Below are 26788 nucleotides of genomic sequence, written 5' to 3'. Positions count from 1 at the left end.
TGTGTGTGTGTGTCTGCTGTCATGCTCACACCACCCATCATTGCCTCTGAATGGGAATGGTATTTACTACAGCACATCCTTCTACAGACCACAAAACATAAACAATGCTGGCTGGTTACAGCCTAAGCCGTCACGGGCGCCCGCCAGTCGCTGAGAACTTAAATATGTCTCCATTCTAAAAATGGCCATGGCATACAGTCATCCCCCACAAAAAAAACACAAGTCTTCCACTTGGCAATCCTAATAAAAGAATCCCAGTTATCTCTATTCTTGTTTGAATGAGAAATGCCAAAAAACGCATCTGTGGATGAAGCTCACTAGTGGTTTTCCTGAAAATCCCACTTTAGAAAAATGTATATTTGCAAATGTGCCGTGCTGACTGGATGAGAGAGGATTTGATTTGAGTAACCGGGTGTGTTGAAAACATTTCCCTGTTCTCCCTACATCTCATTACATTCAAGGTCCTGAGGACAACTTTCTAGCAGTTGGTGCATGAAAACAATTTCCTCCTGATTGTAGCCTGGGAGGCAGGCCAATGTGACGGCGGGAAACAAAAGGAAACTTCTGGACCTCATGTTGAGTTGAAATTCTCCTTTCTAAGCTGATAATCACTGTCAACCGAGGGTCTGATTACTAAAGTGGGGGTTACAAAAGATATCTAGTCAGCTGCATCCCATTCTCTTGTCTTATCCCTTTGCATCGGGCTGGGTGCGTCAACATGACAGACAGCTCCCTTCTAGGAATGCCATCATGAAAGCCATTTGTGTAATTTGCCTCAGACAAAGTGATAATTCTCCACTGACAGCGTTTGCCTCCCTGCCTCCTCCTCGCCTGCCTGGGATCATACGCCCTCTAGAGGAGGAGGAGCAAACTGCAGCCACTTTGTTCACATCATGCGGTGAGGCCTTCCAGTCATCCTCACACACTGTTCAACTGTGGTTTTGGTGGGGGAAGTACAATACTAATGTATTACTGTAATTAAGACCAGACTATTAAGACTTTCACTCGCCCTGAAACAGACTTCCTGTGCAGTTTAGAAGTTACAAACATGATGAGAGAAAGCAATAAAAAAAACATAAAATGTTTTCCACGTTCAGGAGAACGTCAGCAAAACAGCCCGCTGAATTTTGTTTAATTTTATTCATTTAAATTTATTTATTGCTTGGACATCCTGTACATCCTGCATATACCATTTTATTGCGACGTGGCTTTGAATCTGGCCCAGGACTTTAGTCACATGTCATCCCCTTCTCTCTCTCCCCCAATATTTACTGTCTCGCTCTAGTATGATAGTCTAATAAAGACAAAAATGCCCAAAAATAATCTTTAAAAAATGTATTTATTGTTTTTATTTTGAAGCTTGTCACTTTCTGCACTTGTCCAGGTCTATTAACTGACCATTCCTGACTAATTTGTGTATTTATTGCTGTCACTGATAATGAGCATTGTGTTAGTATTCGGAGGTATACATTATGTATTTGTGTACCTGGCTTGTGTCTATCCTGAGAACACAGACAAATTCCCAGCAACCTAGATTGATATGGCAATAAAAATCTGGACCATATCTATGAAAAAACATCTGATTCTTACAAACACCTGTAGAAGTACAGCACATCAAATCCCAAACTTGCTGGCAGCGGCGCACATCATTTGTCTTTGGCAGAATTTCCCTTACCTTTAGAGCGACCTTTGAAAAAGGACCGGATGCTTCTCAGCCAGCCGGGCATCAGCTGTGTTTGTCCGGCTACACGGGCGACCTGACTGTTCAGCTGTGACACCCCGCGCTCACGCCGAGATTAAAACGAGCTGACAGGATACTATACATTCACAGCGATAATGAGCCCTCCGCGGTCAAAAGCACCTCCTGGCCTTTCTGCTCCCCCGGGACACACAGAGCCGTGAAACATCATCTAGAGCTCTCTGCTGGTTCTTTTTTTTTTTTTTTTTTGATAGAAGCCTGAGTGCAGTGAATGAGTTTTTTGTTTTAAGGAAGTAGAGGTCTCAACTGGAAGGGAAGTGTGGCGGCTAGCTAGGGGTGGGGATGTTAAAACAACTATCTGTTCTCAGCAAACAGAGACGACTGGAGATGGTGTGAAAGACAAGACTGAGAATATAAAAGTCACAGCTGTCAATTTCACCAGCCGACTATTGATTATCTTGTACGATGAGATATATTGTACCTGGCAGATCTTGAGCACTGGCCCTAATATTGTGGCATGACTTCCAGTAAAGACACACGTGGCTGATCACTGCTATGCAAACGCGATGCGGATGCGGTGCAACAACAGCTTGCTGGTAGGCCACTTACAGAGAAAACTGTTGCCCACACACAAAGACACTTGTACACAGAACTGAGCTAGCACTACTCTGATGGGTTTGCCAAGTCATGGCATTTCACAGGAGGTATAATATTCTCTCTCGCTCTCTCTCTCTGTCACCATCTGTCACACCCAGGGGCCCATGTGAAGCAAACCGAATCTACATGGTATCAATATCAAATGCGCTTTCAATTTTACACTGAAGTCTCTCTCTCTCAGGCAAAAATCTATAGCCTCTCTGCGCAAATGCAGTTCCACAAATGACTAGGTCTACACACTCATGTTGTTTCAGGGCGTCTGCCTGCAGCAAGCGTCCGTCTCTATGTTCGGCAAATGTTTCTTATCATTGCTGATGTGATGGCCATGCAAGTGTGTGGTTGTTTGTATGGTTCTATCCACCTGAGGAGGACTTGGCTCGGTGGTGTTTGTTGTGGGCCTCCAGGTTGTGTCTGGGAGGGGGGGTGGGGTGTCCGGAGGCCAGGGCTAGCGGCATGGGGCCGTCCCGCCTCAGGCTCAGGTGGAGGGCCTGCTCGGCGAACAGCGTCTGGATCAGCGTCAGGTCCAGACCCGACACGCACCGGCCGTTCAGCACCAGGATCTCGTCGCCTGGCCGCAAACCTGATGACGCATAGAGGTGTGTTTTAGAGAAGAGCCAGTAGAAGCCACAGTGTGATGATTCTGTTCCTGAACCACGGCAAGCAGGTCGGTACCTTCACTGAAGGCCAGTCCATCAGGAAGCACCTCACTGACGAAGATCCTGCTGTTCTTCTGGCCGTCTATGTGCCCCGTTACTGCAAAACCTGAGAGGTAGAGAGATAGAGAGACAAATACACAGAGTTAAACTGATCCACAAAGAGACAGGACGATAAACTGAGTGTTCATGTGACATGTGCATGAAACTGAATGCACAGCTAGGCCTACATCAGTCAATTTCTACGGCTGACTCACCAAAGTCTCCGGTGCCACTCGGCCTGCTCATGTGCAGAGTAAATACATTCAATGGGACCACCTCCAACTGATCCTGCGCCTACGGAGAGAACAAATCACAAACAATGTGTCAGACTAACAGATTAAAGCGCAGATGATCCAGATGATGCAGATGTGTGTGTGACTGCGCGCGTGACTGTGCGCGTTTGTCCTCCTCACCACATCGTGGAGGAGCTCGCCGGGAGCCAGGTATCGAACCTCCACATCCTGGCCCACTTGCCTGTGCAGTCGGAGGCAGTGCGAACCCGGGTCCAGCTGTTTCACCTATTTACACAAGAGCCTCAATGGTCAACAGCCTGCGTGTGCAAGAACATCATCTATACATATTTCATGCACCGACGCCGAGCCTGACAGCTGCTGCATGGCAAAGGTGTGAAATACAGCAGAATTACCTATTGACTTTACACTGGGTGTCAAGACAGTTGCGGTAAACAAAATAACTTTGCCCCAGGGATTGTGGTCCCATGGGAGCATAATACAACAGGATCTGTGTACAAGCTGTTACAGACGCTCCGACAATGACTATTTAACCTTTAATGATGAAGATGTGAGTGGATCACACACGCCGAAAGGGTGTGAATTGACACAACTGCTTTTTACAACAGCTTTGAAGCAATAAATGATATGTTTGACATGTACGTATGATGAATGACAATCATGTATACTGCCATTTGGCTAAAAAAAACAATGAAAATAGGACAGCAACAGGTCTTTTATGTAAGAATGGCAGGTTGTGTCCCGAGACATGATCCAGAAAAAAAATCCAAATCACATCGCTGTTTTGCTACAACTATCTGGAATATCTTTCTCTCATCTCAGTGACAAGGCATCATTTCTCTGAAACCCCCCCCCCCCCCACTTCTCCTCTTCCCCCTCCCTTCCTACCTTGCAGGCTGTGGAGAGGAGCTCAGCGGCTGTCTGGTCTCTTCTGACAGGGACTTGGACCGTCAGGCTGTCTGGCATGTAGACGCAGGTCAGCACCTCTGTGCCACCGCTGCTGCCGTCCCAGACACCGCCCTCAGGGGGCGACATGGAGTAGATGTTGGTCAGCACGTCCAGCCTCTGTAGGGGGAGGGAAGGAGGCAAAGAAGAGGGAGGGAGGGAGGGAGAGTAAAGAAGGAGGAGGGTGGGGGTGAGGAGCATGAGAGTGAAGACGGAGGGAGGAGAGAGAGCAATGGCAACAGAGACAGAGAGAGAGAGAGAGAGAGAGAGACTGAGTTTGAGTAACAGCACACAAATCAATACAGTTCCATTAGTCTAAATGCGGAGCTTGGCCGTGGATCAAGCCGTGGAGCAAAGATGCCATACAATTAGGCTTTCAGAAATTCATTTGACAACATAGACGGCAGTTGCTTCACATAATAGTCATCGTAATGATCGTGTACACAAGAGGATTGGCAGGGGGTCTATTGGCAGGTCCAGACGACGAGATATCATCCGCGCAGCTCTCCGGCACTCTGACTTATTTGGTCCTAAAAGCCGTTCACGTACTTCTGAGTTGAGTGACGTATGAGGCAAACACATTCAAATTCCGTCAGCCTCTCAAAAGAGCCATTTGAAGGCGATTATTTGTCGGTGGCATTAACAGTGAGGTTTGAGCTGGGTATTAGTGCTGGGGTTAGCCAGCCACTGGGCCTCACAGGCGGCCATTTGGGGGTTTTGGTTGCGACTCTGTGTCTCTGGAGGGAAAAGCGCCACTGTTGCACTGTGGGGGCTGTGGGAGACGCCGAAGCGCAGCCTAAGACCACAACTATCAAGGCTCTACATCTTGAGGAAACACTCAATCACGCCAAATGTACCAAACCTCATGGGTTGAAGCAACCAATGATTCAGCACTTCTGACAAAAATGGTTCGGGCTCTCGGCTAGACTGAGAGGAATAATTGAGACGTGGGACCAAGAGGGATAATTGCCTTGGTGACTAGGTCTGGGTGTACCGTGGTCGTTTAACTGCATTATGGGACCACAAAAGGAGAGTGGTGTGTGTTTGTGTGTGTGTGTGTAAGGCATTCTGTCTAATGTGCACGTGTGTTGTGAGTGTTTCTATTTCAGAAGCTGCCAGTGTGCAGTTGTTGATGCATCACTTCGTTCCATCAGGAAAGAGACCTTTTCCCCCTGAAACCAAAGGCCTGAGGGACAAACTGAGGTCTCTTTGATTCAGAACATTAGCTGGAAACACACACACACACACATACAGTCAACCCCCCCAACAAACACACATGGCACACTCTGGCAAGGGCAACAAAGTAGCATTCTGCCCGGCGTGGCTCGGAAAAACACAGGCGTACAGGCAAACATTCACCTCGTTTTCCAGCGACACGTCCCCTCGACTGGTCTGCCTTAGGAAGCCGCGCCAAAATAAAGGCCACCAATGTTCCAGCCAGTTGGTGTATTCAAAGGCTACCAATGTTCTTGCCAAAATGTTTCCCTAACCTTTAGGGACGGAGGCAGACAAAGTGCTGCTTCAACACCCACCTGTGTCCACCCCTTTGGGGATGTGAGGTCATGTTTACAATCCCAGGATGAAAAAACTGGCTGTCATGACGACTGGTTGCATAACCATCCCGCTTGTGTCCGAGCAACATGGCGTGACTGGAAAACTAAGATTTGGTTGCCTGCGGTGACCTGACCAGCGGCTGACTAACACTGTACACTCATTCATGGTCAGAGAGGGTTGAAACGGACTGACGGTTGCCTGGTCAACGTTCCACAGACGGCTGCCAAGACTCCGGTCCAGGCACGCGCTGGACTTCAACAAGTACTCTGTGTGGTGTATGTATGTGTGTGTGAGAGAGAGAGAGAGAGAGCGCGAGAGAAAATAGAAAAGCGCACCCTATTTAAGTTCGCATTCAGCCAAATAATTCAAACCAATACTTCAGTCTTTCCTCTGGAGTGTGGAAACAATTTCCAAACTAGCCGTCCTCCACCCTGGAGCTTCTAAAGATGGAATGCGGAGTAACGGACATTTGGTGACCGCTGTACAAAAACACCCTTTCTGTTCCACTTAGCAACTGAGTAATACAAATATCACAGTGAGCGCAGACTCAAATAGAAACACCGACGGCATCAGTGAACAAGGAACAGAACGGCAGCTCAGGACGACTTCGGCCCGTTTCCATTTCCTTATTTTAAGTCTATTAAAGGGGAATTACACTTCATTTCCTTAAAGCTCCACCCAAGGTTCCTCTTTCCGACATTATGACACATGCAAGAACAGGCACACACACACACAGTGACAATACACGGCAATGTGCAGCCACACTGGCTAGCATCGGTTGGGGTGGAGGTGGGGGTACTAATGAGTAGCGGAGTGTCTGACAGAGACAGAGGGATCAGTATGGGACGGAGGTGCTGTGGAGCTCATGACAGTCAAATAATAGGAGGAGAGAGAAAACACAGGTCTAAGGCGGTGCTTCCTTGTCCCTGGGGAGTGCCACAGGGTGTGTGCAGGAACGTGGCGGGGAAGGGAGCTGCACCATTAGCCTGAAACTTGCCATACTTACATAACCCTCCTCTGAACTAAAATAGGCGGAAATCCTGGGCATCTGCATACATTTCAAATATTTGCTTAAAAGTGGGTGTGATCCTGCCAGACACAAAGCCTCGAAAGTCAGAAACTCGCTTGTAAAACAAGACAAATCAAGCGTTCGTGGGGGTTTTTTTTCCTCAAGTAGTCAGAACATATTCAACTGCTGCTTTGCCCCGGGTGTGACAGAAAGAGTGGGTGGATTGGGGGATTTGAAGTGGAAAACTATGCCATTCAAAGTGCATATAGTTGTCGCCTGTCTGGGGGCCAAGGGAGCTGCTGTATTGAAAGGCTCATCCGCTAATAATCTCTTATAGACGCTGCAGTATGTAATGATCATGTAGGACGGAAGTCTACTATATACAAGTGCACACACATGGACCTACACACACACACATACAGCCGTGCACGTGTACACAGGCCATACAACCACATCCATGAAATGGTGAAATGGCATGTGCGCCCATACACACACACGCGCACCCCCGTACACTAAAACATACCCTTCACTTGACTTCACTTCAAAGGATTAGGGGAAGACGATTGCTTAATAGAGTAATTCCAGGGATTTAGGAGACCCAAGTAGGACAACAGAATCCGAGAGCGCAAAGTCATCAAGACGGAGAGGATGAACTGTATGCGCTGGTAGAAATCAATACAGCTGTGCTAACCTCCCTCTCTCCCCACTTCCCACCCTGAAGGGTCTTAATCCCCACTAAATCAAAATGGATTCTGGAGACGAGTTACTTTTTTTTTTTCACGTCCTGACTCGAGGAAAGATCGAAACGCTCAACTAAAGAGGAGGCTGACGCATCCCAAGCAACATTAAAGTATCAGCCCAAATAAAGGCCATCATTGTTTTTTCTCAAACCACTTCCTCTTCTGAGTCCGGGTCTAGGCCCTTAATGGTGCCAGTTTTGACACTGGCCACATTCACCACATGTCCCATGATATGAATCATTGCATCCGGTGGAACGGGGAGCTTCAAAACACCCATCCTGCTCCTTCTAAAAGTGTCCGTTATGCTCATTTTTGAGTGTCACACTTCATCGGTTCTTAAGATCCAGGCACGCTTTGAGGATGAAAGTTTCTTTGAAGGAAAAAGCATCGACAGAAACCATCAATAAAGTAAGACTTTAATGATCCCTGTAGGGAATCTCATCTTTTCGCGCCCCTAGAGCCGGTAGGGACTCAGTTTCTTGCTCAACGACACTTCGGCAGGGAGGATGTTTGGGGGAATTTCGGCCCGGTCCCGCTGCCGCAGCGAGAAAGGAAAAAAAAACAGAAGCTGACCAGAAGGACAATGAAATCTCTGTGAGGAGGTAGCTGAGGGACGGCGAGGCATGGAGCCGAGAGCAGGCAGTATTTCACACTTCCCTGAAAAGAGGCTTGTAACCACCCAATAACCTGCGAGTGAGATCCCCGAACGCTGCAGTCGCAACGTCTGGCTGCTCAGACGGCCAGAATTCACACCGCCCGACCATTCAGTGCTTTAACATACACACACACTTTCGATCAGTGCTTCTGTTCCAACACTTTGACTCGACACCTTCCATTAACTCGGGACCCCTGTCCACACCGTAAATTAACACAGTATTCCAGCGTCGTAAAAATCTCTTGTTAGCTATGCTGTCCGTCTATTTATCTTGCAGACACCTGCAGATAAACATGAAAGGAATCTCTGCTTTGATCCTGGACGAGTATTACACACAGACAGACGCACACACTTTCTCATTATACCCCATCCCCTCTCACACACACACACACACACACACGCGTGCGCCGTGTGTCTGAAAAATATCCTTACACAGCCCGCCATCAAAACCATGAAAGACAGCAGAGGTCAAAGTAACGGAGGACCTGCTTCTGCTGTGGCTATTTTATGCTGAAATGCATCATTCATCTCTTTGTAGTTTCCCCTCAAGGATAGAGCAACATGAGAGCAGCAAACACAAAGGCACCGCGGGACGAGTATTACAGATGGCAGCGGAATTTTCAAAAAATATCAATGATTATTCAACTTTAATGTAAAAAGTCACTGAATGCTTTCACTCACCTCAGTGCTGGTGGGAGGCAGGAAGTACGCTTGACCCCCGGCGTCACTCTCAAAGATCTGAAACAGACAGACAGACGGTCAGAGCGACAGACAGTAAGGCACCGCGCTCATTGACTCATGAGCGAGTAAGCTCCCCGCCACCCATGGCAACACAATATTAGGCGCACACACTGCTATTATGTAGTTAATTAAAAACTATGCGGGGCGAGTTCAGCGCTTTGATACCGTTTCCACACGGGGTCTGTAGCCTTTGAAGGTCCGGTGGTGTAATACGCAGTGTGTGTGTGTGTGTGTGTGTGGACACAGAGGCAAAGTTCCTGTGTGGCAGAGACATGAAAGGGGGAGCTGGTCCGGTCACGGATGAGAGGAGGACGAGTGCTCCACCTCTCCATCTCTCCATCCACCCTTCTCTCTCTCTAAATCGCTCACTTCTTGATCCATTCCCTCTTCCTCCTCTCCCTCCAACGCCTCTATTCATCCCTCCCTCTCTCCCTCTCTCACTCTCTCTCTGCTGTGTGATTGTACGGCATGTTGTGGCAGGCTAAGCCCGGAGCTGGAAGGTGATTCTGCAGCCTCAGAGGGCTGACTGGGCTTTAACGGCTCTATAACACAGCGCACAGAGCGTAGAGCTAACCGTTATCGGATGGTGCGACTCCAATCCTCGCTCAAAGAGGCTGCGGTTATCAACTTCTGCTGAGATAGTTTGTCAGTGGACAGGAGAGGCATGATAGGCGGTATAGCTGGTGGCAGGACGGGCATTTTGTCCTCAAGAGGAACGCCGATTCATAGACTACAAGCTTAGAGATGCTGGGTGCACACTGTTGTTAATATTTTGCGGTGAAATTAACTGCAATGACATATTCTTGGAGTTCAAGCTCAATTTCCTGAAAGAGATTCCTTCCGATAAGGAGTATTGGTATGTTCCAGATCAAAATAATTCAATGTAGCAATGGGGAGGAACTAAACACCGTCATCACAAGCCAGCATATCCATTCATGCATGCCTAAAACAGAAAATCCTACATTTATTTTTTTCCTCCCCAAAACAACCGGAGACATTTCTTTCACAATCCTGGCTCCTGTAATGGCAGTGGGAACCCTCATCTGACCTTTGACCCCTGCCTTAACTCTCCCTCCCACGCACGAGCATATTTAGAAAAGTGGCTGTAAACAGCGCTGCCTCGCCGTAAAGCTCACTAATTTTAGAACGCTTTAGCAACTCCGTCTCCCACAAATCCTTGGACCTTTCTGGCCTACTTCCCACAGCCGGCACCGGCCAGCTCCTTACTGTACGCACGGCTCCTGCGCAAAATGGATGAGAGACGAGAGAACGAGGGGGAAGGAGATGAGGCGGGAGGGGGGGGGGCATGACTTTGGGGCAAGGCTGTTGAGCGGGGCGTCGCAGTGGTAAATGGGATTTAGGCTTAGTCAACACAGATGAGTCAGTATGGAGACTGTGGGAAGAGGACCGCTGGCTAACGCTCTGATGTTTATGCTCTGAGAAATAGGGGGTTGAAGAGGAGAGGAGGGGGCCGGAGAAAAGAGGGAGACGAATGGAGAGAGAATTTTTTTTTGGGGGGGGGGGGGGGGGGGAGAGAGAGTGAGAGAAACCGAATACGCTTGAGAGATTAGATGTGCGGGGACAGAGGGAGAAGCAACAAAGAGGCAGTGTGTATTAGATGGAGGTAGGGGGATAAAGAGAGAGGAAAAGGGAGGAGAAGATAAACAAGCTATCAAGAAAACGGTAGAGAAAGCACGGTCGGAGAGACCCGAGACGGTAACAACAGATTAAAGAGAGCGTGGAGGAGGGTTTGGCTCCTCGGAGAGCCTCGTTGTCCAAATCCCTCTCCAATAAACACGTGTTGTGTCAATCTCGCCGTGAGAGGACAGCCAGGGAGCGGGTGACGTCATCCAAAATGGCCACGACGGAATTACCCGCCAGTCGCAGAGAACGTTAGGAAACCAAAACTTACACGACAATGATCTTTCACTCTTTAAAAACCACACAAAGACAGCAGATGTCCAGAAAGACCCATCGCTCTGACATTCCCTTGAAGCAATTACCAGCCATTAGCTGTTCTTTATTAGCCTCCATGTAAAAAAAAAAAAGACCATAACAGCACCAAACAGAGCCTTTAAGAGAAGGGGGACCCGGCGGAAACAGAATAAAGGGAGGCTGTTTAATATTTAGCGTCCTTACACCGACCATCTGCTGGTGTCTGCGGGGCTGAGGCGCGAGCGGAGCCCGCTATCTGCCACATATGGCTTTTAATAATTCATGCTTGTGCTGCAGCGCCACCTCGGCCTTCTGCGCTGCGAAAATGGAACTGGGCCTCATTAGGCGGGCCGGCTGGAGTTCCCCGGGAAAATAATAACGAGCGCACACACACATACGCGCGCCGAGACACACGCCGAGTCGCTGACAGACAGACGCACACACAACGTACAAACAAATAAATGTCACGGAGCAGGTGGCGGGGGTGGATGGGGTAGATAAGGCTGAGCGGAAGAGGACCATCAGTCCTCTTCCGCTTTTGTTTTGTGACCGTTCGGGAGTGACGGCCCACTTTCTGAAGAGCGTATACATGATTGGCCTTTAGCTGTGCCAGCTCTCGAACAATAAGACGCCGCACTGACTTTCTACCGTAAGGCAAATGAAGGTAGATTGCGGGTGATCAAAAGCACAACCCACTGCCTTCCCATATGCTCGTCTAATGAATGGAGTTCCATAAAAGACTAGGGGGGGAAACATGAGCAAATGAGCGTTTCCTATAGCGATTCTTTAAATAGACCACCTAGTGTAGAGTATTCTCTAGTGCCGTACCTTCAGGGTAGAGAGTGGTAGATTCCAACATCAATAAATAACTAGCCGGCATGAGTCTAATTACTAACCTGAGAGGATTTAGACTAGACCCCCCCTCTGCACCTGGGTTTGGAATGTTCCCCTGTGTTTACGTTGATGGGAGGTTTGCACTCAAATTCACCAGAATAGGGGAGGCGGGGGGGGGGGGGCTTATATGCTTCTAATTAATAAAATCTCCTTAGGGGGAAAATGTGCTGAAAGGGTTTCATGACTGTAGTCATCTCGGAGAATTTGCTTTCGTTCACCTCAGTGCAGACACACAGTATATGTGAGTAAGCAATGAGCCGGTGTGTTTTCAGGGTGTTGTACAAGTACGTGCGGATATGTACAATGTGTACTGGGGGTGTTCAAATGCATTTGTAAGCAGTGCGTCCCAAGAGACTGTGATTACATGCATGCGTGTATGCCTCAAGAGTGTCTATAGGTAGTGGGTGTATGCATGCTTATGTATTCTGCATACTTATTTATTATGTATGTAGATATGGGCATCAGAGTTTCCTCTAATATAACATTGAATAGGTGGGGTGGGTCACCCTGCCTTAAGGAGCTGCTAATCCACCTGTAACAATTTAATTCATATGGATTTCAATGGAGAGTTTTAGTGTCACTTCATGGTCTAAACGCTGCTTAAACAGTCAAAAGCCTTTTCCACCCTGACAAGAATAAAATTCTGGGAAAATACTGATGTGCGTGTGCACTTTACTGGTTAATCTTACATCGTCTTTCATCCAATAGCCATACCTGTTCTGTACTAAAATAGATAGTGACAGCACACAGTGCAACATTTGTCACATGAAAATAACTGCCATGTCCGCCAGCACCTCGAATCTAATGAAGCACAATGTAGTGCAAAATGTTAACCTGGGGCAAAGGAGCTGTACTGTGTTTGACTGCAAGAAAAAACACTGACAAAAATAGCTTTTTTAAGACCATGTTCAGCCATGTTTTAAACCATGTTCAACTGCATTTTACATAAATGCACAGAGAATTTGTAATAGTTATAATAAGGTCTTGAATCTGATTAAACTATTAACCATTTTTTGTAGACTGTACAATTGCATTTTGAACAAACCAATACTTTGTGCATAAGGACTTGTTTTATACTGTTAAAGTGAAGAAGAAAAATTCATTACATTTTCACGCTTTTTTCACACACAAATGTGATTTTAGTTGGGAAAAGTAATGACAAAAAATATTTACTCATCTCAGGTATCGTAAAAAGTACAGTTTTGGTATCAGTATTGTATTCATGGTACCACTGTTGGTACCGAGAATTTTCAAACAATACCCAACAATAACTCAACAATAGCCCTATGTGTGTGCCTATGTGCCTGTGTGTGTGTGTGTGTGTGTGTGTGCTCAGCAGTACCTGTGATGCAGACGGCCTCTTGTCCCGGCCTCTCCTGGTGAGGTTGTCCAGGCCTTTGAGCGAGGAGAAAAGGCCTCTCTTGCGCTGTCTGTGAGTCAGCGACACGGAGCGCCTCCTGAGCGTGGCCTCGTCTCTGGAACAGATCTGGACAGATACACACGCTATCAGGACTGGGATCAATTAGCTCAACAAAACCGCATCTAATCAGACCATCTAAATTAGTTTGTTTTTGCCCCAGTAATGCAAAAGTGAGTGTTCACAGGATGCTTTTTAGCATCTTGAGCTAAGTTCAGAATGATTAAAAGATTTTCAAGGTTGCTGGTAGACATCAAGCAAATTAAAACTGAAGTATCGCATACAAAAACAAACGCTGTCAAGCGTGTAAACAGGAGACGCTCTTGTTCCCTTGATTCTCTAATTCTCTAATCATCTTCTTCACAGTTATATAAAGTGAGGGTGAAACCCAAGCTCGCTTCTCACTTCATTTTGATCATGAGATTTGGACACAATGTCAAGCAGTACAAATACAGTATATTATAAAATGGACAGTTCTGGTCCTCACTTCTGATTGGCTGAGTCACATTCAAAACCATAGCAGATGAACGTACACCTGTGACCGCAGTTTAAATTTAAATGTTAATGTGCTAATTGACAATCACCACTCATACCACTACTTATGTGTCGCTTAGCAACCACGTTGTTTAGCTACTGCTCAAAAACTATATTGCTTGGCAGAAGAATAGTGTTTATTATTCAGCAATCAAAAACTAAAAGATTGACTGAACATTTGCTTTCTCTTTGTTACAATGGTGCATTACTGTGGTTTTATAAAAACAAGAAGCAACTCAAGACTTATTGCTTTCTTTTACAGTGATTCTAGAAGAGGCGTTGTCAGGCACAATGCGTAGCAGCTCTAAAATCACTGTAAACAGTGTCTCGTGGCTTATTGCTTAAGTAGATTCATCCATTCACAAATTATCTCTCCCTCCTCCAGCCCTGCTCTGCCCTATGTCTTCCTCACCAGTGCGTGGAAGGAGGAGACGGAGAAGATGCCGAGGCGTCCCAGCGTGGTCTTGGTGGGGCGGCTGGCGATGGCCAGCAGGCTCTTGGGGTTGGGCAGCTCTCCGCCCTGCAGGCTGGCCAGGTAGCAGCGCATCCTGAACAGATCCATGTTGAACCTCTCCAGGTTCTGCTCCCACTGCTGGATCTGAAGGAAGGGGAGAAGCGTAATTTGGTTGACAAGAAATAAGACTTATTTCCACAATGTCCTTGATGTTAAATCCACAGCAGTGGTAAGGTGGTGGAGGAGGGAGGAGAGGCAGGGAGAGCAGGAAGGGTCAGAGGGGAGGTAAAGGAGGGAGATTGGAGATGGGAGGGAAAGGGAGGGGAAAAAGGAGAGTGGGAGAGGGAGATTTAGGGTCAGAGGAATGCTTTCCATCAAGCTGCGATTGCTTGCAGATGTCGGTGGAGGGTGGGGGGATAAATTGGTGGAGGGTTGATAGTGAGGGGTGATTGCATATCTAGGGGAGGAGTGAGTGTGTAGTTAACCTTAATTCCCATATATACTAAACGTCTAGAGAGGGTGCTGACGTTACACAGACCACCCGTTAACCCCCCCGCTACCCCTCACACACACAAAAATTACAGTTGCCTTCACCCTTTCCCTCTTCGCACTATGTAAGTTATGAGAGAGTGCTTATTTTGTTGGCTGAAGACTTGGTTTAATGAGAACGCTGAAGTTAAACAACCTTGTATAACAACACACTTTAATGGGCCTCGTCTGCACTTGGAGTTCATTTACAATAACGCACCCTATGGCGCTGCCCCATTAGGTCTCATTCACATTGATGGCATTCTTTAGGGTTAGGAACGACCTGAGGAGGGGAGGGTGGGGTGTTGTGAACCTATGACTTTACAAACACCCCAAACAAAGAACCTGCACAGAGATCACCATGGGACCATACAGTGCTATGTGTTTAAACTGCAAAACAAACCGCTTAGACCCATGAAACCTGTATAGCTGTGCAGCTGGCCTCAGTTAACAAGCTTCCACTCAATGACATTCAACCATTATTTCCATACCAGACTTGGACCATGAAGACAATAGTTTGGAATGCATGTGGTTTGCTCCATTTGATCCACACAAACTGACAGTGAATTCGGTAGGTAATCTTAAATGAAATGCAGATAAGTCTGGCAGTTTTGAATAGGAGACTGGTAAAAGTTATACCAAATATGACAGAAAAATAATGTAGTATTTTGTACCAGGGGCTTCTTTCCCCGTTTCCATGGGAAGTGATGGTGGTGGTCACTGTGCAGCGGATGAATATGTGGTTGATCACCTGGAATAGTTCCAAAAATAAACTTGGCTACATCAGCTATATTGAGTTAATGATACTGCATTTCATTTTTTTTTAAATGTATGAATCTGCAGGCCATATAATAAAAACCACTGACAACTAAAAGGTCAGTCTTCTTACTTTGTCATTTCATCACTTAACAGGTAGGTTGACCAATGGGATAATCTGCCAAAAACTTAAGTATTCCTTAAGTATTCCTTTCACATTTCCATATTGTGTGACCCATCTATAAAATGTAATTCTAGGTATGATTAGGTGTTACTATTCTGAACCCCACAACCTAGTGCATAAATCCTCTGATGTCAGCAAAGCACATTTTCCACCCTGCTATTTTTGGGTCATTATATATAATGGAGTGTTCTGGGGGAATTGTGAAGGAATTCCAGTGTGTAGGTTGGGGACGACTTTAGATGGGAAGGGAGGCATTACTGAGTAAATTAGATAAGCCTCTTCCTCAGGAGGTAGATTAAGGAAAGATGTTGTTTTGGGAAACTGAAGTCTATGTTTAACTATCACATCAAGGTCACATGCTTCTGATCTGCGAGCCATGTGGATCTGTTTGTCAATAGTCAAATATACGCATCTTCATTCAGGCATGAATAAAAATAGATCTGAACATTTATGAGTGCATACAATTAGATTTGATGATTCATATCGGGATGCATCAGTGTGTTTGGTATTTAAAGAAACGTATACTTCAATCTGGCTCATGAGCAGAAAGATTTATTGATGCTATAGGCCTATATCTGTCTGCCTATTCCTTGGTGCGACTGGCAGGCCTGCATCTATGCAGTGAGCCAATCAACCAGCATTAATGAAAAGGGACGGCATATTTGTGCCCATCTGGCCTCCATACACAACTTATTTACTTCCATTTCAGGGCCATTAAGCGAGGCAGAAATGGGCCTTTTTCTTAACAGATCCTCATCGCTTCTTATTTCCCCTCTTTAACATCTGCCCCCGGCTCTCTGTAAAAGCCCTGATGCACAGTAAGGCTTTCAATGCAACTCGATCGCAGTGTGCGTGTGTGTGAGAGTGTGTGTGAAGGGAGGGGGGGGGGGGCAAAGGCAGACTTCAAAAGAGGTCTACTGGCACTGATTTCGGTGGACATGGGTGGGGGTGGGTGGGTACATCAAAGTGGTGCCCTCTTGGTTCTAGACAACCCCCCCTGAAACCTTAAATCAATCATCAGCCCCGGGGCGCCTGTATCGGAGTCCTGTCCCGTACCACTCTGACCCTATCATTGGCTCCATACCCGTCTGTCTCTTTGTCTACTCTGAGGTGGCATACGGGCTAATTGGAAACAGATACAAACACAGTCAGTCAGTCTAGTAGACAGGCTGTGACATCCCCATTGGTCATTACTGCAGTGGGCTACCCAGCGTCTATGTTGCTCATTATTCATATCAACTTTGCAATTAGGCGTTGAGAAGGTACTTTAATCAAAGCATGGCCGACTGCAAGACCACTCAGAGGCACTTGAAGTCGCCGACCACCTCTGAGCGATGATGATGAAGCAGCCGTTATTTCTTACCACCACCAATAAAGTTTTCTATGAATTTAGCTTCTCACTAAGCAATAGGTTGAGGGCTTATATGCCAGTGTGTAATCCACTGTATGTAGGCTACAGCTCAGTGCTGGCTGTTATGGCTTTGGTTCCTCCCTCAGGCTGTAAGGAGGAGGAGGAGGATAATGCACACTGAGAGCCCATTACCAGGAAACATCTGGAATCCCAATCTGATGCTATGGGAGCTAGCTGCTCCCCTGGGCCCTCAGGATGCGTTTGGGGACTGGTGCATTTAGGCCACTTCTCCAAACCACAGCCAAAAATACAGCACAGCACAGGCTTTTGTCACCGCAGTCACAAAATCACGAAAAATAAGTAGGGCACATCATGTGGTATCGTGTGGAATAATGGCACACTGAGGTTCTGGAGTCAAAAAATCAAAACTTGGCGTGAAAAGAGCATTATGTACAGGGCCACTGCACCTCAGGTCGTAACACACAGCCACCACTGTGACTTGTGGCCTCCACTCATAAAACAGTCACATCATTTCATAATTATTGTTAAAGGTGCTATATGTAGCATTTTTACACCAGTACATCATTCTCAAATTAACTGTGATACCTTGGTGTATTTACTGTAAACAATTGAGACCGTAGTCAAGACAACTGGTAGCCTCTATCTCACGTCAGTAGTATTGTTAGTGTTTGTTAGTGCTAGCAAAATCAACATGGTACTGACTTATTGATGTGAAAACGCTACACGGAGCACCTTTAATACCACCATCACCACCATCATCATCCCTCTATTCCCCCTCACCTGGTTCTCAATGGCCTTGCGGTTCTTGGGGTCGCTGACCACGGTCAGCTGCAGCTCGGCCATCTTCTTCATCTTGCCGTCCATGTCGATCTTCTGCAGCAGGCCGCGGACCTGGCTCCGCAGCAGACGCACCGTGTCCTCCTTTCCCTGGCGCTTGGCCAGCAGCGAGGCGCTGGCAGAGTGGATGGCTGTCACCCAGTTCTCCAGGTCTGTCTGGTTACTGGCCTGGAAGGGGACACGAGAACAATGAGGCTAGATCTGATGAAGCAGCGAGGCCCATATTTCTGTTACAGGCCTAAGGGGAGAGGTTCGATTTAGAGATGTGAAGCCTGATAAATCTTCCAGGGTTCCCGATGCACTGCCATTGTATTATTCTATCATAGATTATAATAAGTTCATTGTGTGGCAAGCTAGGCCTTGCTGAATCAATAAGAGTAAACCTGATTAACAGTGCCTTTATGGAAAGCACTGGTTATGATTTGTTGCTGAAATGATACTTGTTTTTCCCTATTAATAAGCCATTTCATGATTATCGCTGTCTTTATAAGGTGACTCACTGCAAAGCAACACATGTTTGTTGTGAAATCAGATCAACCCCCTTTAGATTGAGAATTACTCACGGCCATGTGAGAGGAAACCCAGGGATGAAACCCAGGCTCTCTCCCTGCCTGCCTCTAGGGTCATGTCAGCTCTACTGCAGCATTTTATTAGATCTAGGTCTGGACACCGCGACTGGGATTTCACATTGTGCACTCTGGGAAGCTTGTAATCACGAGTGCAGCAGGCTACACGGTAAGCGCCGAGGCTAAGCCTGAATTCAGTGGTGAAATAGGTCAGTAAGCACAACGGGCAAATATGATGTGCCCTTAGCTGGAAAGTTTGGGCTTCACTCTTGTAGCCATTTACAGCCCGGAATTGGTGATTTACTGTGCTAGATTCAAGTGAAGGGAGGCTAAAATGTGTGTGACTGGTATAATTTATAAACCACGACTATTTACTGCAACTATGCACTATGGGAACATGCTGTATCTATTTGTTCCCTTTTAGGTCTGTTGACAGTGTGTCTACTCCTATAGCAGATTACATGAGTCAGCGTGGACACGTCACCACACACACACACACACAGACACACACACAAAGAGCTTGGTTACCCATGCAGAAACAAACCCATGCTTAAATACATGGACAGGCTACATCAAAACCATGCTATGCCAAATAACGGCTTCTGCTCTTCATTTGCGTATTGGATGGGGTGCAGCGTTTCGCACGGCAGCAAGCAAAACAGTGTGGCGACACGAAAGCCACGAAAGCACTGAGAGGGGAGACAGAGTGGAATCTGTGACTTTCTGTTTAACTGGAACTTCTGAAATTATGAGAGTGTGCGGTAGGGAAAGTGATGTGGGAGAGCGTTTTGTTATGTTGAGTTGCTACATTCATACATTACGCAACATCTGTCATTCATTACATCATGAAGTTGCAGAGTGTGGTAAAATATTCAACAACAAACAATCAACTCTTCTGACAGACAACGTTCAAAAGATACAGCTCTGACGGATCTCCCGATTATCTGCCATGGGTTTGAGAGCAATGTTCGTGTATTTCGTGGGCATTTTGTGAGAGTTGGTGTTCTTTACCTGGAAGAGATAGACGTCTCCGTATGTGTTGCTGAGGCAGAAGACGTTCTCCTTCTTGGGATGCTCGGGGACGGCCTGGACGATGCTGTCCTCGGCCAAGAGGGCGTAGCGAGGCGACAGCTCCTGCTCCGGAGAGCCTTTCCCGTAGGTCTCATAGAACAGCAATGTACATCCTGGACAGAGGGGGGGAGTAAGGGAAGCAGGCGTACAGAGAGGTAGACAGGGAGATGGCTGTGAGCGTACATGTGTAAGAGTTGCTGAAAATATGTAAATCATCGAGCCAAGAGTTTCTCCAGACTATAAGATCTGGGCTTTTGACAGCCATCAGCTAATGACTTACAGACACCATGTCCTTGTTATGTGTTATGTCTGAGAGGGGAAAGTGAAAAACATCTAAGAAATGCAGTTCAGCAGGACAGACATTTGCAGAAGCCAGTGGCATTGAAACATAACAAAAGCGCAAATGCTTCACATGCTTCCAAAAGGACGCTTGGAACCGCAAATATGAAACGACCGTCCTTGCTGATGACTTTCCTTTGCTGCAACTTACAAGAGGTGCTCTTCAGTAAATACTTCAAAGCAGCGTGGGTGGAAGGACAAACATGCACGCCTGTGCCTGTGCCAATGTATGTGCGTGCACACACACACACACGTTTGCTGGCCTGACGCTTATCCATTTAGCCAGTAAATGCAACAGTATAATTCCCTGTAAGCTTTCACAGTAGCAGGGGAGGGCAGAGAATAAGTCAATGGCCAAGTGTAAAGCCACGTTCAAGGACATGATTGCCTTTGAGAGAAAACCATGAGCAATGAGGAACTCAATAACAGAACTTGATTTATGAATCTGTTTTTAAAGGTAACATATGAGTAAGTATGTTTTTCAACTCAATTTCAAGGAGACGCCTCTCCCAGCTAACTCCGTTACCCTCCGACCTCCCCAGTCGCAGCTCACCTTTCAGGGTCACCCAGTACTGTTTCCACTTGCGGCGGGTCACCAGCTCCAGCTTCCTGTCCTTGTGCAGGGTGAGGAGGGGTTTGAAGGAGAGCCAGCCGGCCCGCCTCACCACCCCCTGCTCCTTCTCGAACAGCAGGTCCAGCTGCTCCAGGGAGCCCTCGGCCGACTCGCTGCTGCTGTCGCCCTCCTCGGTGCCCGTGGACGGGTCTCTCCTCTCCCCTCCTCCCCCTCCCCCGCCGCCGCTCCCCTGGCCGGTGCCCGTCTCCAGCTCCCGCATGAAGTTCTCGTAGATGTTCTGGCGGAGGGCGTCGCTGGTCGGGTGGTGAAGGGCCCCGGACGACTGGGCCCTGGAGGCTCCCGGGAACCAGAGGAGGCTGGAGACCTGGGAGGGGGAGCTGGTGTCTGCGGTCAGGCCGTCGACCCCGCTGTCAAAGGCGTCGCTGGGGTCCTTGTACCTGGGCTCCTGGTGGGGCACACGGAGTGGAGGAAAGGTGAGAGGTGCGTGAGAGGTAGTAGAGGATGAGAGAGAGAGAGAGGAGTATGTAAGTTTTAACTCCAACCAAACACTACATCAGGTGATTTCACTGATTAGTTCCCCCGTCTCTGGTTGAAGGTGTTCAAATTAAATTGAAATCAGATGCTGTAGTGTTTGGTTGGAATGAAAACCCGTAGACTCCTGGGTCACACAGAGGTGTAAAAGAGAAGGAAGATCATCTAGTGTCAAGAAAAGGCAAAGGGCCACAGAAAGGAGTGAAAGGGTGACACCGGGACAAAGATCAAACTATCCTCTTTTCAACACAGCCCAAGGCACTACAAAATTGGAGGAGAAACTTTTGAGAAATCTAGTCAAACCACTCAAACCCACTTCAAAGCCTGCATTATGGTCTCTAAATCTTTGCTAGGCTGAGAAAGTGGGACAAATTTCCTGTGATGGCACCTAGGTGGTTGGAACCCTCGAGGCTCAGACGATTTCATGTCATTTGAGGTTCGCTGTGGCTTCCCAATTCCCAAAAAGAACACTTGATGCAATTGCGCTCTTTCATGCCTAATGAGAGCCTACCTGCACTTGACTAGATTGCAGCATCGATTCTCCCCCGGGCAACTGAGTGGAGTGCTCTCAACATGCAGACACACAGGATCTGCCGCCACGCCGGCGCTCCATCACGGTCTTTGTTTGTTCCCGTGTCTCACTCCACTCTGCTCACATCTCTCTCCTGTCCTTGTCCTTGTTTCACCCTATGTCTCATTTCTTTTTCTTATTGTCCATTCTTGATATTTTGCGTACAATTCAAAATGGCCTAAAGCTACAGCATGAGACTGGAATAACTACCACATGCATAAACAATTTCTTTGTTTACATTGATAACAATAGCAATGTGGACCTTTATTGATCCCTGCAGGGAAATTCTCTTTCACATGCCCCATCCAGGGAGGTCAGAGATCAGGGTCAGCTACAGAACAGCTGGCAGGGATTCAGTGGTTGCTCAAAAACACTTCAGCAGAGCGGATGTTTGCCAACAGAGGGCTTGAACCCAAGGTGTCCAGTTGAATGATAGCTTCTTAGGCCAAGCCAACCCCAATAATATATAGCATTGCAGTAAGAAAATGTACACTTTGGAGGTTGAGCATGGGGCTGGTCTTTTTCAAGTCTCCCTTGTTTCCTTCAGCCTCCACAGCCCAACCTTATCCACCCTCTTTCACCCTCTCCCTCATCTCTTCCTCTTCCAGCTGCTTCTCATTAGCAGCAGGCTCTCGGTCTTTGGCTCTGAGGTCGCGGTGTGACCTTTAAACCCACAACAGAGCCCTGGAGCCCAGGTGGAGGGGAACCAGAGCTGGAGGTGCTCCTGGTTTTGGTGGGACCGTTGAAAGGAGGCAGTGTGACCGGCCCTGGGAGATATACAGCCGCGGAGGTTTGGCGGTCGGCAAAGTAGCCCCAGTAGGACTGAAGAAATCCAGACTCGAGACTCGGCTTTGGGCACCTCAGAGACCTTGAGATGATCTTGTTGCAAGCCTTGCCAAGTCACTCTAACTGAGAGAGACACACGTGCCATCACTGAACTTTTTTTTAAACAGCCCTTAATTGCCCAATTAAATGATGTCAAGCTCAGCTGGAAATTCACCCTCTAAAGTGTTCACAGTTTGTTTTGATTCCATCAAAGAGAGCTTTTATTTCTAAAAATAGAGCACGGCTTTTTACAATTTGTTACTGAGACCACGGGTTGGCTATGAATCTCATTTTATTGAGGGTCACAGGTTTAGGAATTTTTATTTTTTGAGTAACTACATCTCATGTGAAAGTTTCTTGGGAATTTCTGAAGACGTGAGCCTGAAAAGAAAACGCAGCACTCAGCTTTTTCGAGGGATAAGGAGTGCAAACCCTGAAGTAAATCTGTGGGTCCTAGTCTGCTCCCAAAACCAGTTAAGCACTAACACATGCCCATAGATTAGCAGGGCTTTCCAGTGAGCAGGAGGTCTAGAGGAGGACATTGCTAATGTAAAGTGAAAGCTGTGTCCCCAAAAGGCTTCCACTGGTCCAACTGTAACACGCACTGAATGCTAGTCTATATAGAATGCTGTATCCAAGTGCAAGTGTTTAAGTAGGTGTGGGCTTATGTATTTCTCACTACAGGGGCAATATGTGTTTCTTTCACCATTATCTGCTGTTTAAACAAGGAGATGCTCACAAGTGCTTACTCAGAGAAGAAGGGAAAGTAATCTGAACACAACAATTGTGTTTTTTTGTCTCTTTGTTTGCCGTCAGACCCAACTGACTGAACACCAATCCCTATTAGCAGATTGGCTCTAGGGGGGCCCAGAAAATCTCCACCATACAACAGTCAGAACCGCCATAAGTCATTCATTAGCATCAGAGGAGGGTGGGGTTAAATCTTCAGCTAGGATTTAGTTTCACTCTAACAGAGCTTCTCAAAGGCTTACAGCAATTCTCTTGGCACAGCCTGAACAGCATTCTTAAAACTTTTACAAGGCAAAGCTAAATGAATTAGTGCAGAAACAGTTGCTTTCGAGCCTCAAAGACAGAGAGGGGCATGACTTTGAGCTCACTTTAAACAAACACACTGTATCAAATTAAAAGTTACTAAGAATGTAGTGGTTGTAGTAGAAAATCACATGGCTGTGATATTTTGTACATGGGTTAAACTTACAAACATGTGCGCAACATGCAGACAAGCTATGGTTATTTACAACCTCTCCTATGACCTGAGCCAGTATGGTACTGATATCATTTTACTACAGGGAGACGGTACGCGTCTCGCCTGTCTGACTGTCTCCGTATCTCAAATACCAGCCTTTCTCTGCAGCATACTCCACTCTTAAGTTACTATGCACTCCCCTCAGCCATCAGTTAGCTTGAAACATTCAAAAACATCTTAATGAGATGTAGCCTAACACTTGGGTTACTGACCACAGATCATAACCATAGAACTAATACCACTGGGTTAGATCGACAAAATATATCCCACTTCCTCCCTTCTAGCCTATACCAGATTATAAACAACAGAGTCTTACATAAGAAATTCACATGCTGTGACATAGCGGCAAGTACATTTAAGGACTACTCTCATGTCAGTGACATTCAATATTTCCCAACCATGCCAATCCCGTCGATGTGCCAAAACCATCAACATGCTATAATAATTCAGATCTACCCACCCAGATACAGTCATCATCGTGACATCTGCAGTGCAGCCCTTGGCGTCTCCTCCTCGTAGGATCATCCATGTCTTACACTGCATTAGCAACTACCTCTTATCCCTATTCCATCCTCCCACAAACACAAGACCCAGCACCGGCTGCCATACAAAATTCATTTTGCGCCACCCCACTGTGCCTTGTCCTCAGACAGCTGGTGTTGTGGTGCTAAGGACCAGGGGACGGTGGTTGGTTCCTGGCCATGCCAGGCCAACCGCTGTGGCTCACAGCTCAAGTAAACCTCGCCAGGCAGGAAACTGTCTGTGCATGGCTGTTACTGACGCCCTCTCCTGCCTAACAAGCTGGAGAGTTGCTCCAAGGCCAGTAGCAGTGAGAGAACTAAAGGGAAATGATGAAAATACCTTTTGGCAGGGAGTGGGAAACTACAAAAGAACACTATAAGCATCTATTAAAGTTATCTACGGTGTACTTTTACTATGAGGACTGCGGTGACTACAAACACATCTGTAAGGACTATTCTTTACATACCAGGTAGGTAAGATCCCTGTATGAACCCTGTGAGAGAGAGTATGAAACATGACAACATGACACACTGCTTTGCAGCATGCTAACCTAGAAAGATCTTCAGAAGTCAAAGCAAGCACTGAGAAGATAAAAGCTGAGTTTCAATACCATCCACCATCCCAAAAAATGTCCCAGCCTAACTCACCTGAGACTTCCGCTTCTTCCGGCTGAGGCTGCCTGTCCAGTCACTGAGGCGTCTGATGCGGTTCTTGATGGAGTCTTTCTTTTGGAAGCTGAAATCTGGTCCTGCCTGCTCCTGGTACTGGTCGGAGCCGGGGTACTGGTCCAGGCCCTCACTCATGGTGTGGGCTTTGGGCCTGCGGCAGGGCAGGGTGTACGATGAGTACGGCCGGCCCTCGGGACACTCTTCCTCCATAGGCACATCCAGAACTGATGCGAAGGAGGCTCGGTGTGGCCTCTGACCCGGTGGAGGCTCCTGAAACTGGGAGGACAGGTCCCCGGCTGTGGGGAAGGTGGCAGCCATGGTGGGGTCCCTGTAGAGGTCTGTGATGGACACTGGGGGAGACTGTTCAGTGAAGGAGTCTAGTTGGTGGATGGGGGAGTGAACTAGCGTCCTGCTGGCAGTGCAGGGTTGGTCCGGCTCACAGAGCTCGGTGGCGGGTCCCCAGGGCGAGTCGTACCAGGAGCCCTCGGAGCTCAGCGAGCTTCCCTTGCTGGTCCTGGCCATGGAGGAGGTGGAGGCCGGCGGCGGACCGCTGCGGTGAGCCTCGGGCCTCCTGCCGCTGGAGCCCGGCAGACTGGGGGTGGAGGCGGACTCCAGGTTGGGGGAGAACTTGAGCAGCTGCACAGGGCCAGAGGCCTCGTCCAGGAGGAGGGCGCTGCCCGAGCTGTTGGTGAACTCCACCCTCAGGCTGCCGTCCTTCTTGATCACCACCCGCGGGCTGCTCTGCTCCTCTAAACCCTCATGCTCATCGCTGTGTCCATTCAGGGTGTGCCCATTAAGCTCAGCCCCGTATGGATTATCTTCATAGTCGTCTGGCATATGCCGCCTCGGTACACCACATCCAGGGGACCGATGCCAGCGATGCTCGCCCGGACTGCCCCTCGCTCCCTTGGAGACGTAGTCATAATGCCGAGTGGAGTAGGGCTGGCGGCTTTTGGGAGGGGACAGACAGCCGCGGCCGACACACCTGGCCTTGTACCCCGAGCCCCCTGGGGCATTTTTCCACCACGTATGGGGGGACAGGACTTCCTCTTTGGTTGAGCGGAACTTCAGCGAGCATGGCTTTTGTTTCCCAGGGAAGATAAAGCTGGTGCCCTTGGGGCCCTGGATGCTGTACTGGCTCTCTGAATTTCCCATTGCTGCCTGAAAGATAGAAAATAAGAAACTAAATCATTCTTATTGTCATTTACATCATGCTGCTAGTAAATTTATGGTAATGTGTTTGGGATTCAACAACTTGAACGATACTGACACTACCCACACACTATAGTGAAATATCATACATAATGCAGTATACAGATGGCCATCCTGTCTGTGATGCAAAATGCAGACGAATGTTTTGTGACATAATTCCAACTGACGTAAGTGCCATAATATTGACTTATGATTCATAAGTCAAAATGGTTACACTTCCACAGACCATATGCACATAATCACTCTACTTTCAGTGGCTGTCGCCTGAGTCAAACAGCAGCAGGTCTAATATCCTTATGCCTTACATAGAGCAAAGCTATAAAACTGAGTATAATTGCACCATACATTAGGATTTAAAATCTGATAATTAACCTATATGGTCTATATGGCCCGCTCTCATTTTACTACCTTCTTCCATTCTTCTCAATGGAAAGTCTACTGTGACAAACAGGCTTTATGCTGTCATGGATATTATGTGTGACGGGACTCAGGACAGTGCAAAATCACTTCCAGACTGTCCTAACACTCTTACATTAGTGATGGAGAGCCATGACCAGACAGACATTTCATTACAGGCTGGACGCTGGCCAAGCGTATTGTCACGTTCACATAAATTGGTGGGACAACTGTTGCATGTCGGAGACAGCGCTGTGGCTTCTGCCTTCTACAGCGTCGTTACATAATAGCTTCAGTTAAGACAAAATACCTTCAACAGTATTCAAATTGAAGACTCTGAATTGGCATGTTAAGTAGATGTTATGTAACAGCTACAGACAAATCTCTAT

At 47.3% G+C, this 26788-nt stretch overlaps 1 protein-coding gene across 3 annotated transcripts in view; it reads right to left on the bottom strand.

Moving 5' to 3' along the window:
- Positions 1–26788, bottom strand: part of tiam2a (TIAM Rac1 associated GEF 2a) — a 75637-nt gene that overhangs the window by 23532 nt on the left and 25317 nt on the right. For 2 of the 3 annotated variants that reach the window (XM_071905809.2, XM_071905811.2), the window contains exons 3-14: positions 24771–25952; positions 20387–20852; positions 19435–19607; positions 17801–18025; positions 14139–14324; positions 13118–13261; positions 8887–8943; positions 4191–4367; positions 3465–3569; positions 3267–3345; positions 3029–3118; positions 2718–2936 (exon numbers count right to left, since the gene is read on the bottom strand). In XM_071905809.2, the coding sequence (XP_071761910.2) occupies positions 2718–2936; positions 3029–3118; positions 3267–3345; positions 3465–3569; positions 4191–4367; positions 8887–8943; positions 13118–13261; positions 14139–14324; positions 17801–18025; positions 19435–19607; positions 20387–20852; positions 24771–25946 (3097 nt within the window). In that variant the 5' untranslated portion in view covers positions 25947–25952. The remainder of the gene's footprint in view (positions 1–2717; positions 2937–3028; positions 3119–3266; positions 3346–3464; positions 3570–4190; positions 4368–8886; positions 8944–13117; positions 13262–14138; positions 14325–17800; positions 18026–19434; positions 19608–20386; positions 20853–24770; positions 25953–26788) is intronic. The other variant, XM_071905812.2, reaches the window with a different exon arrangement.

This window comes from Centroberyx gerrardi, chromosome 17 (assembly GCF_048128805.1).
Source record: "Centroberyx gerrardi isolate f3 chromosome 17, fCenGer3.hap1.cur.20231027, whole genome shotgun sequence".
In the NCBI taxonomy this organism is placed as follows: Eukaryota; Metazoa; Chordata; class Actinopteri; order Beryciformes; family Berycidae; genus Centroberyx; species Centroberyx gerrardi.
This window is presented reverse-complemented; position numbering and strand designations above follow the sequence as displayed.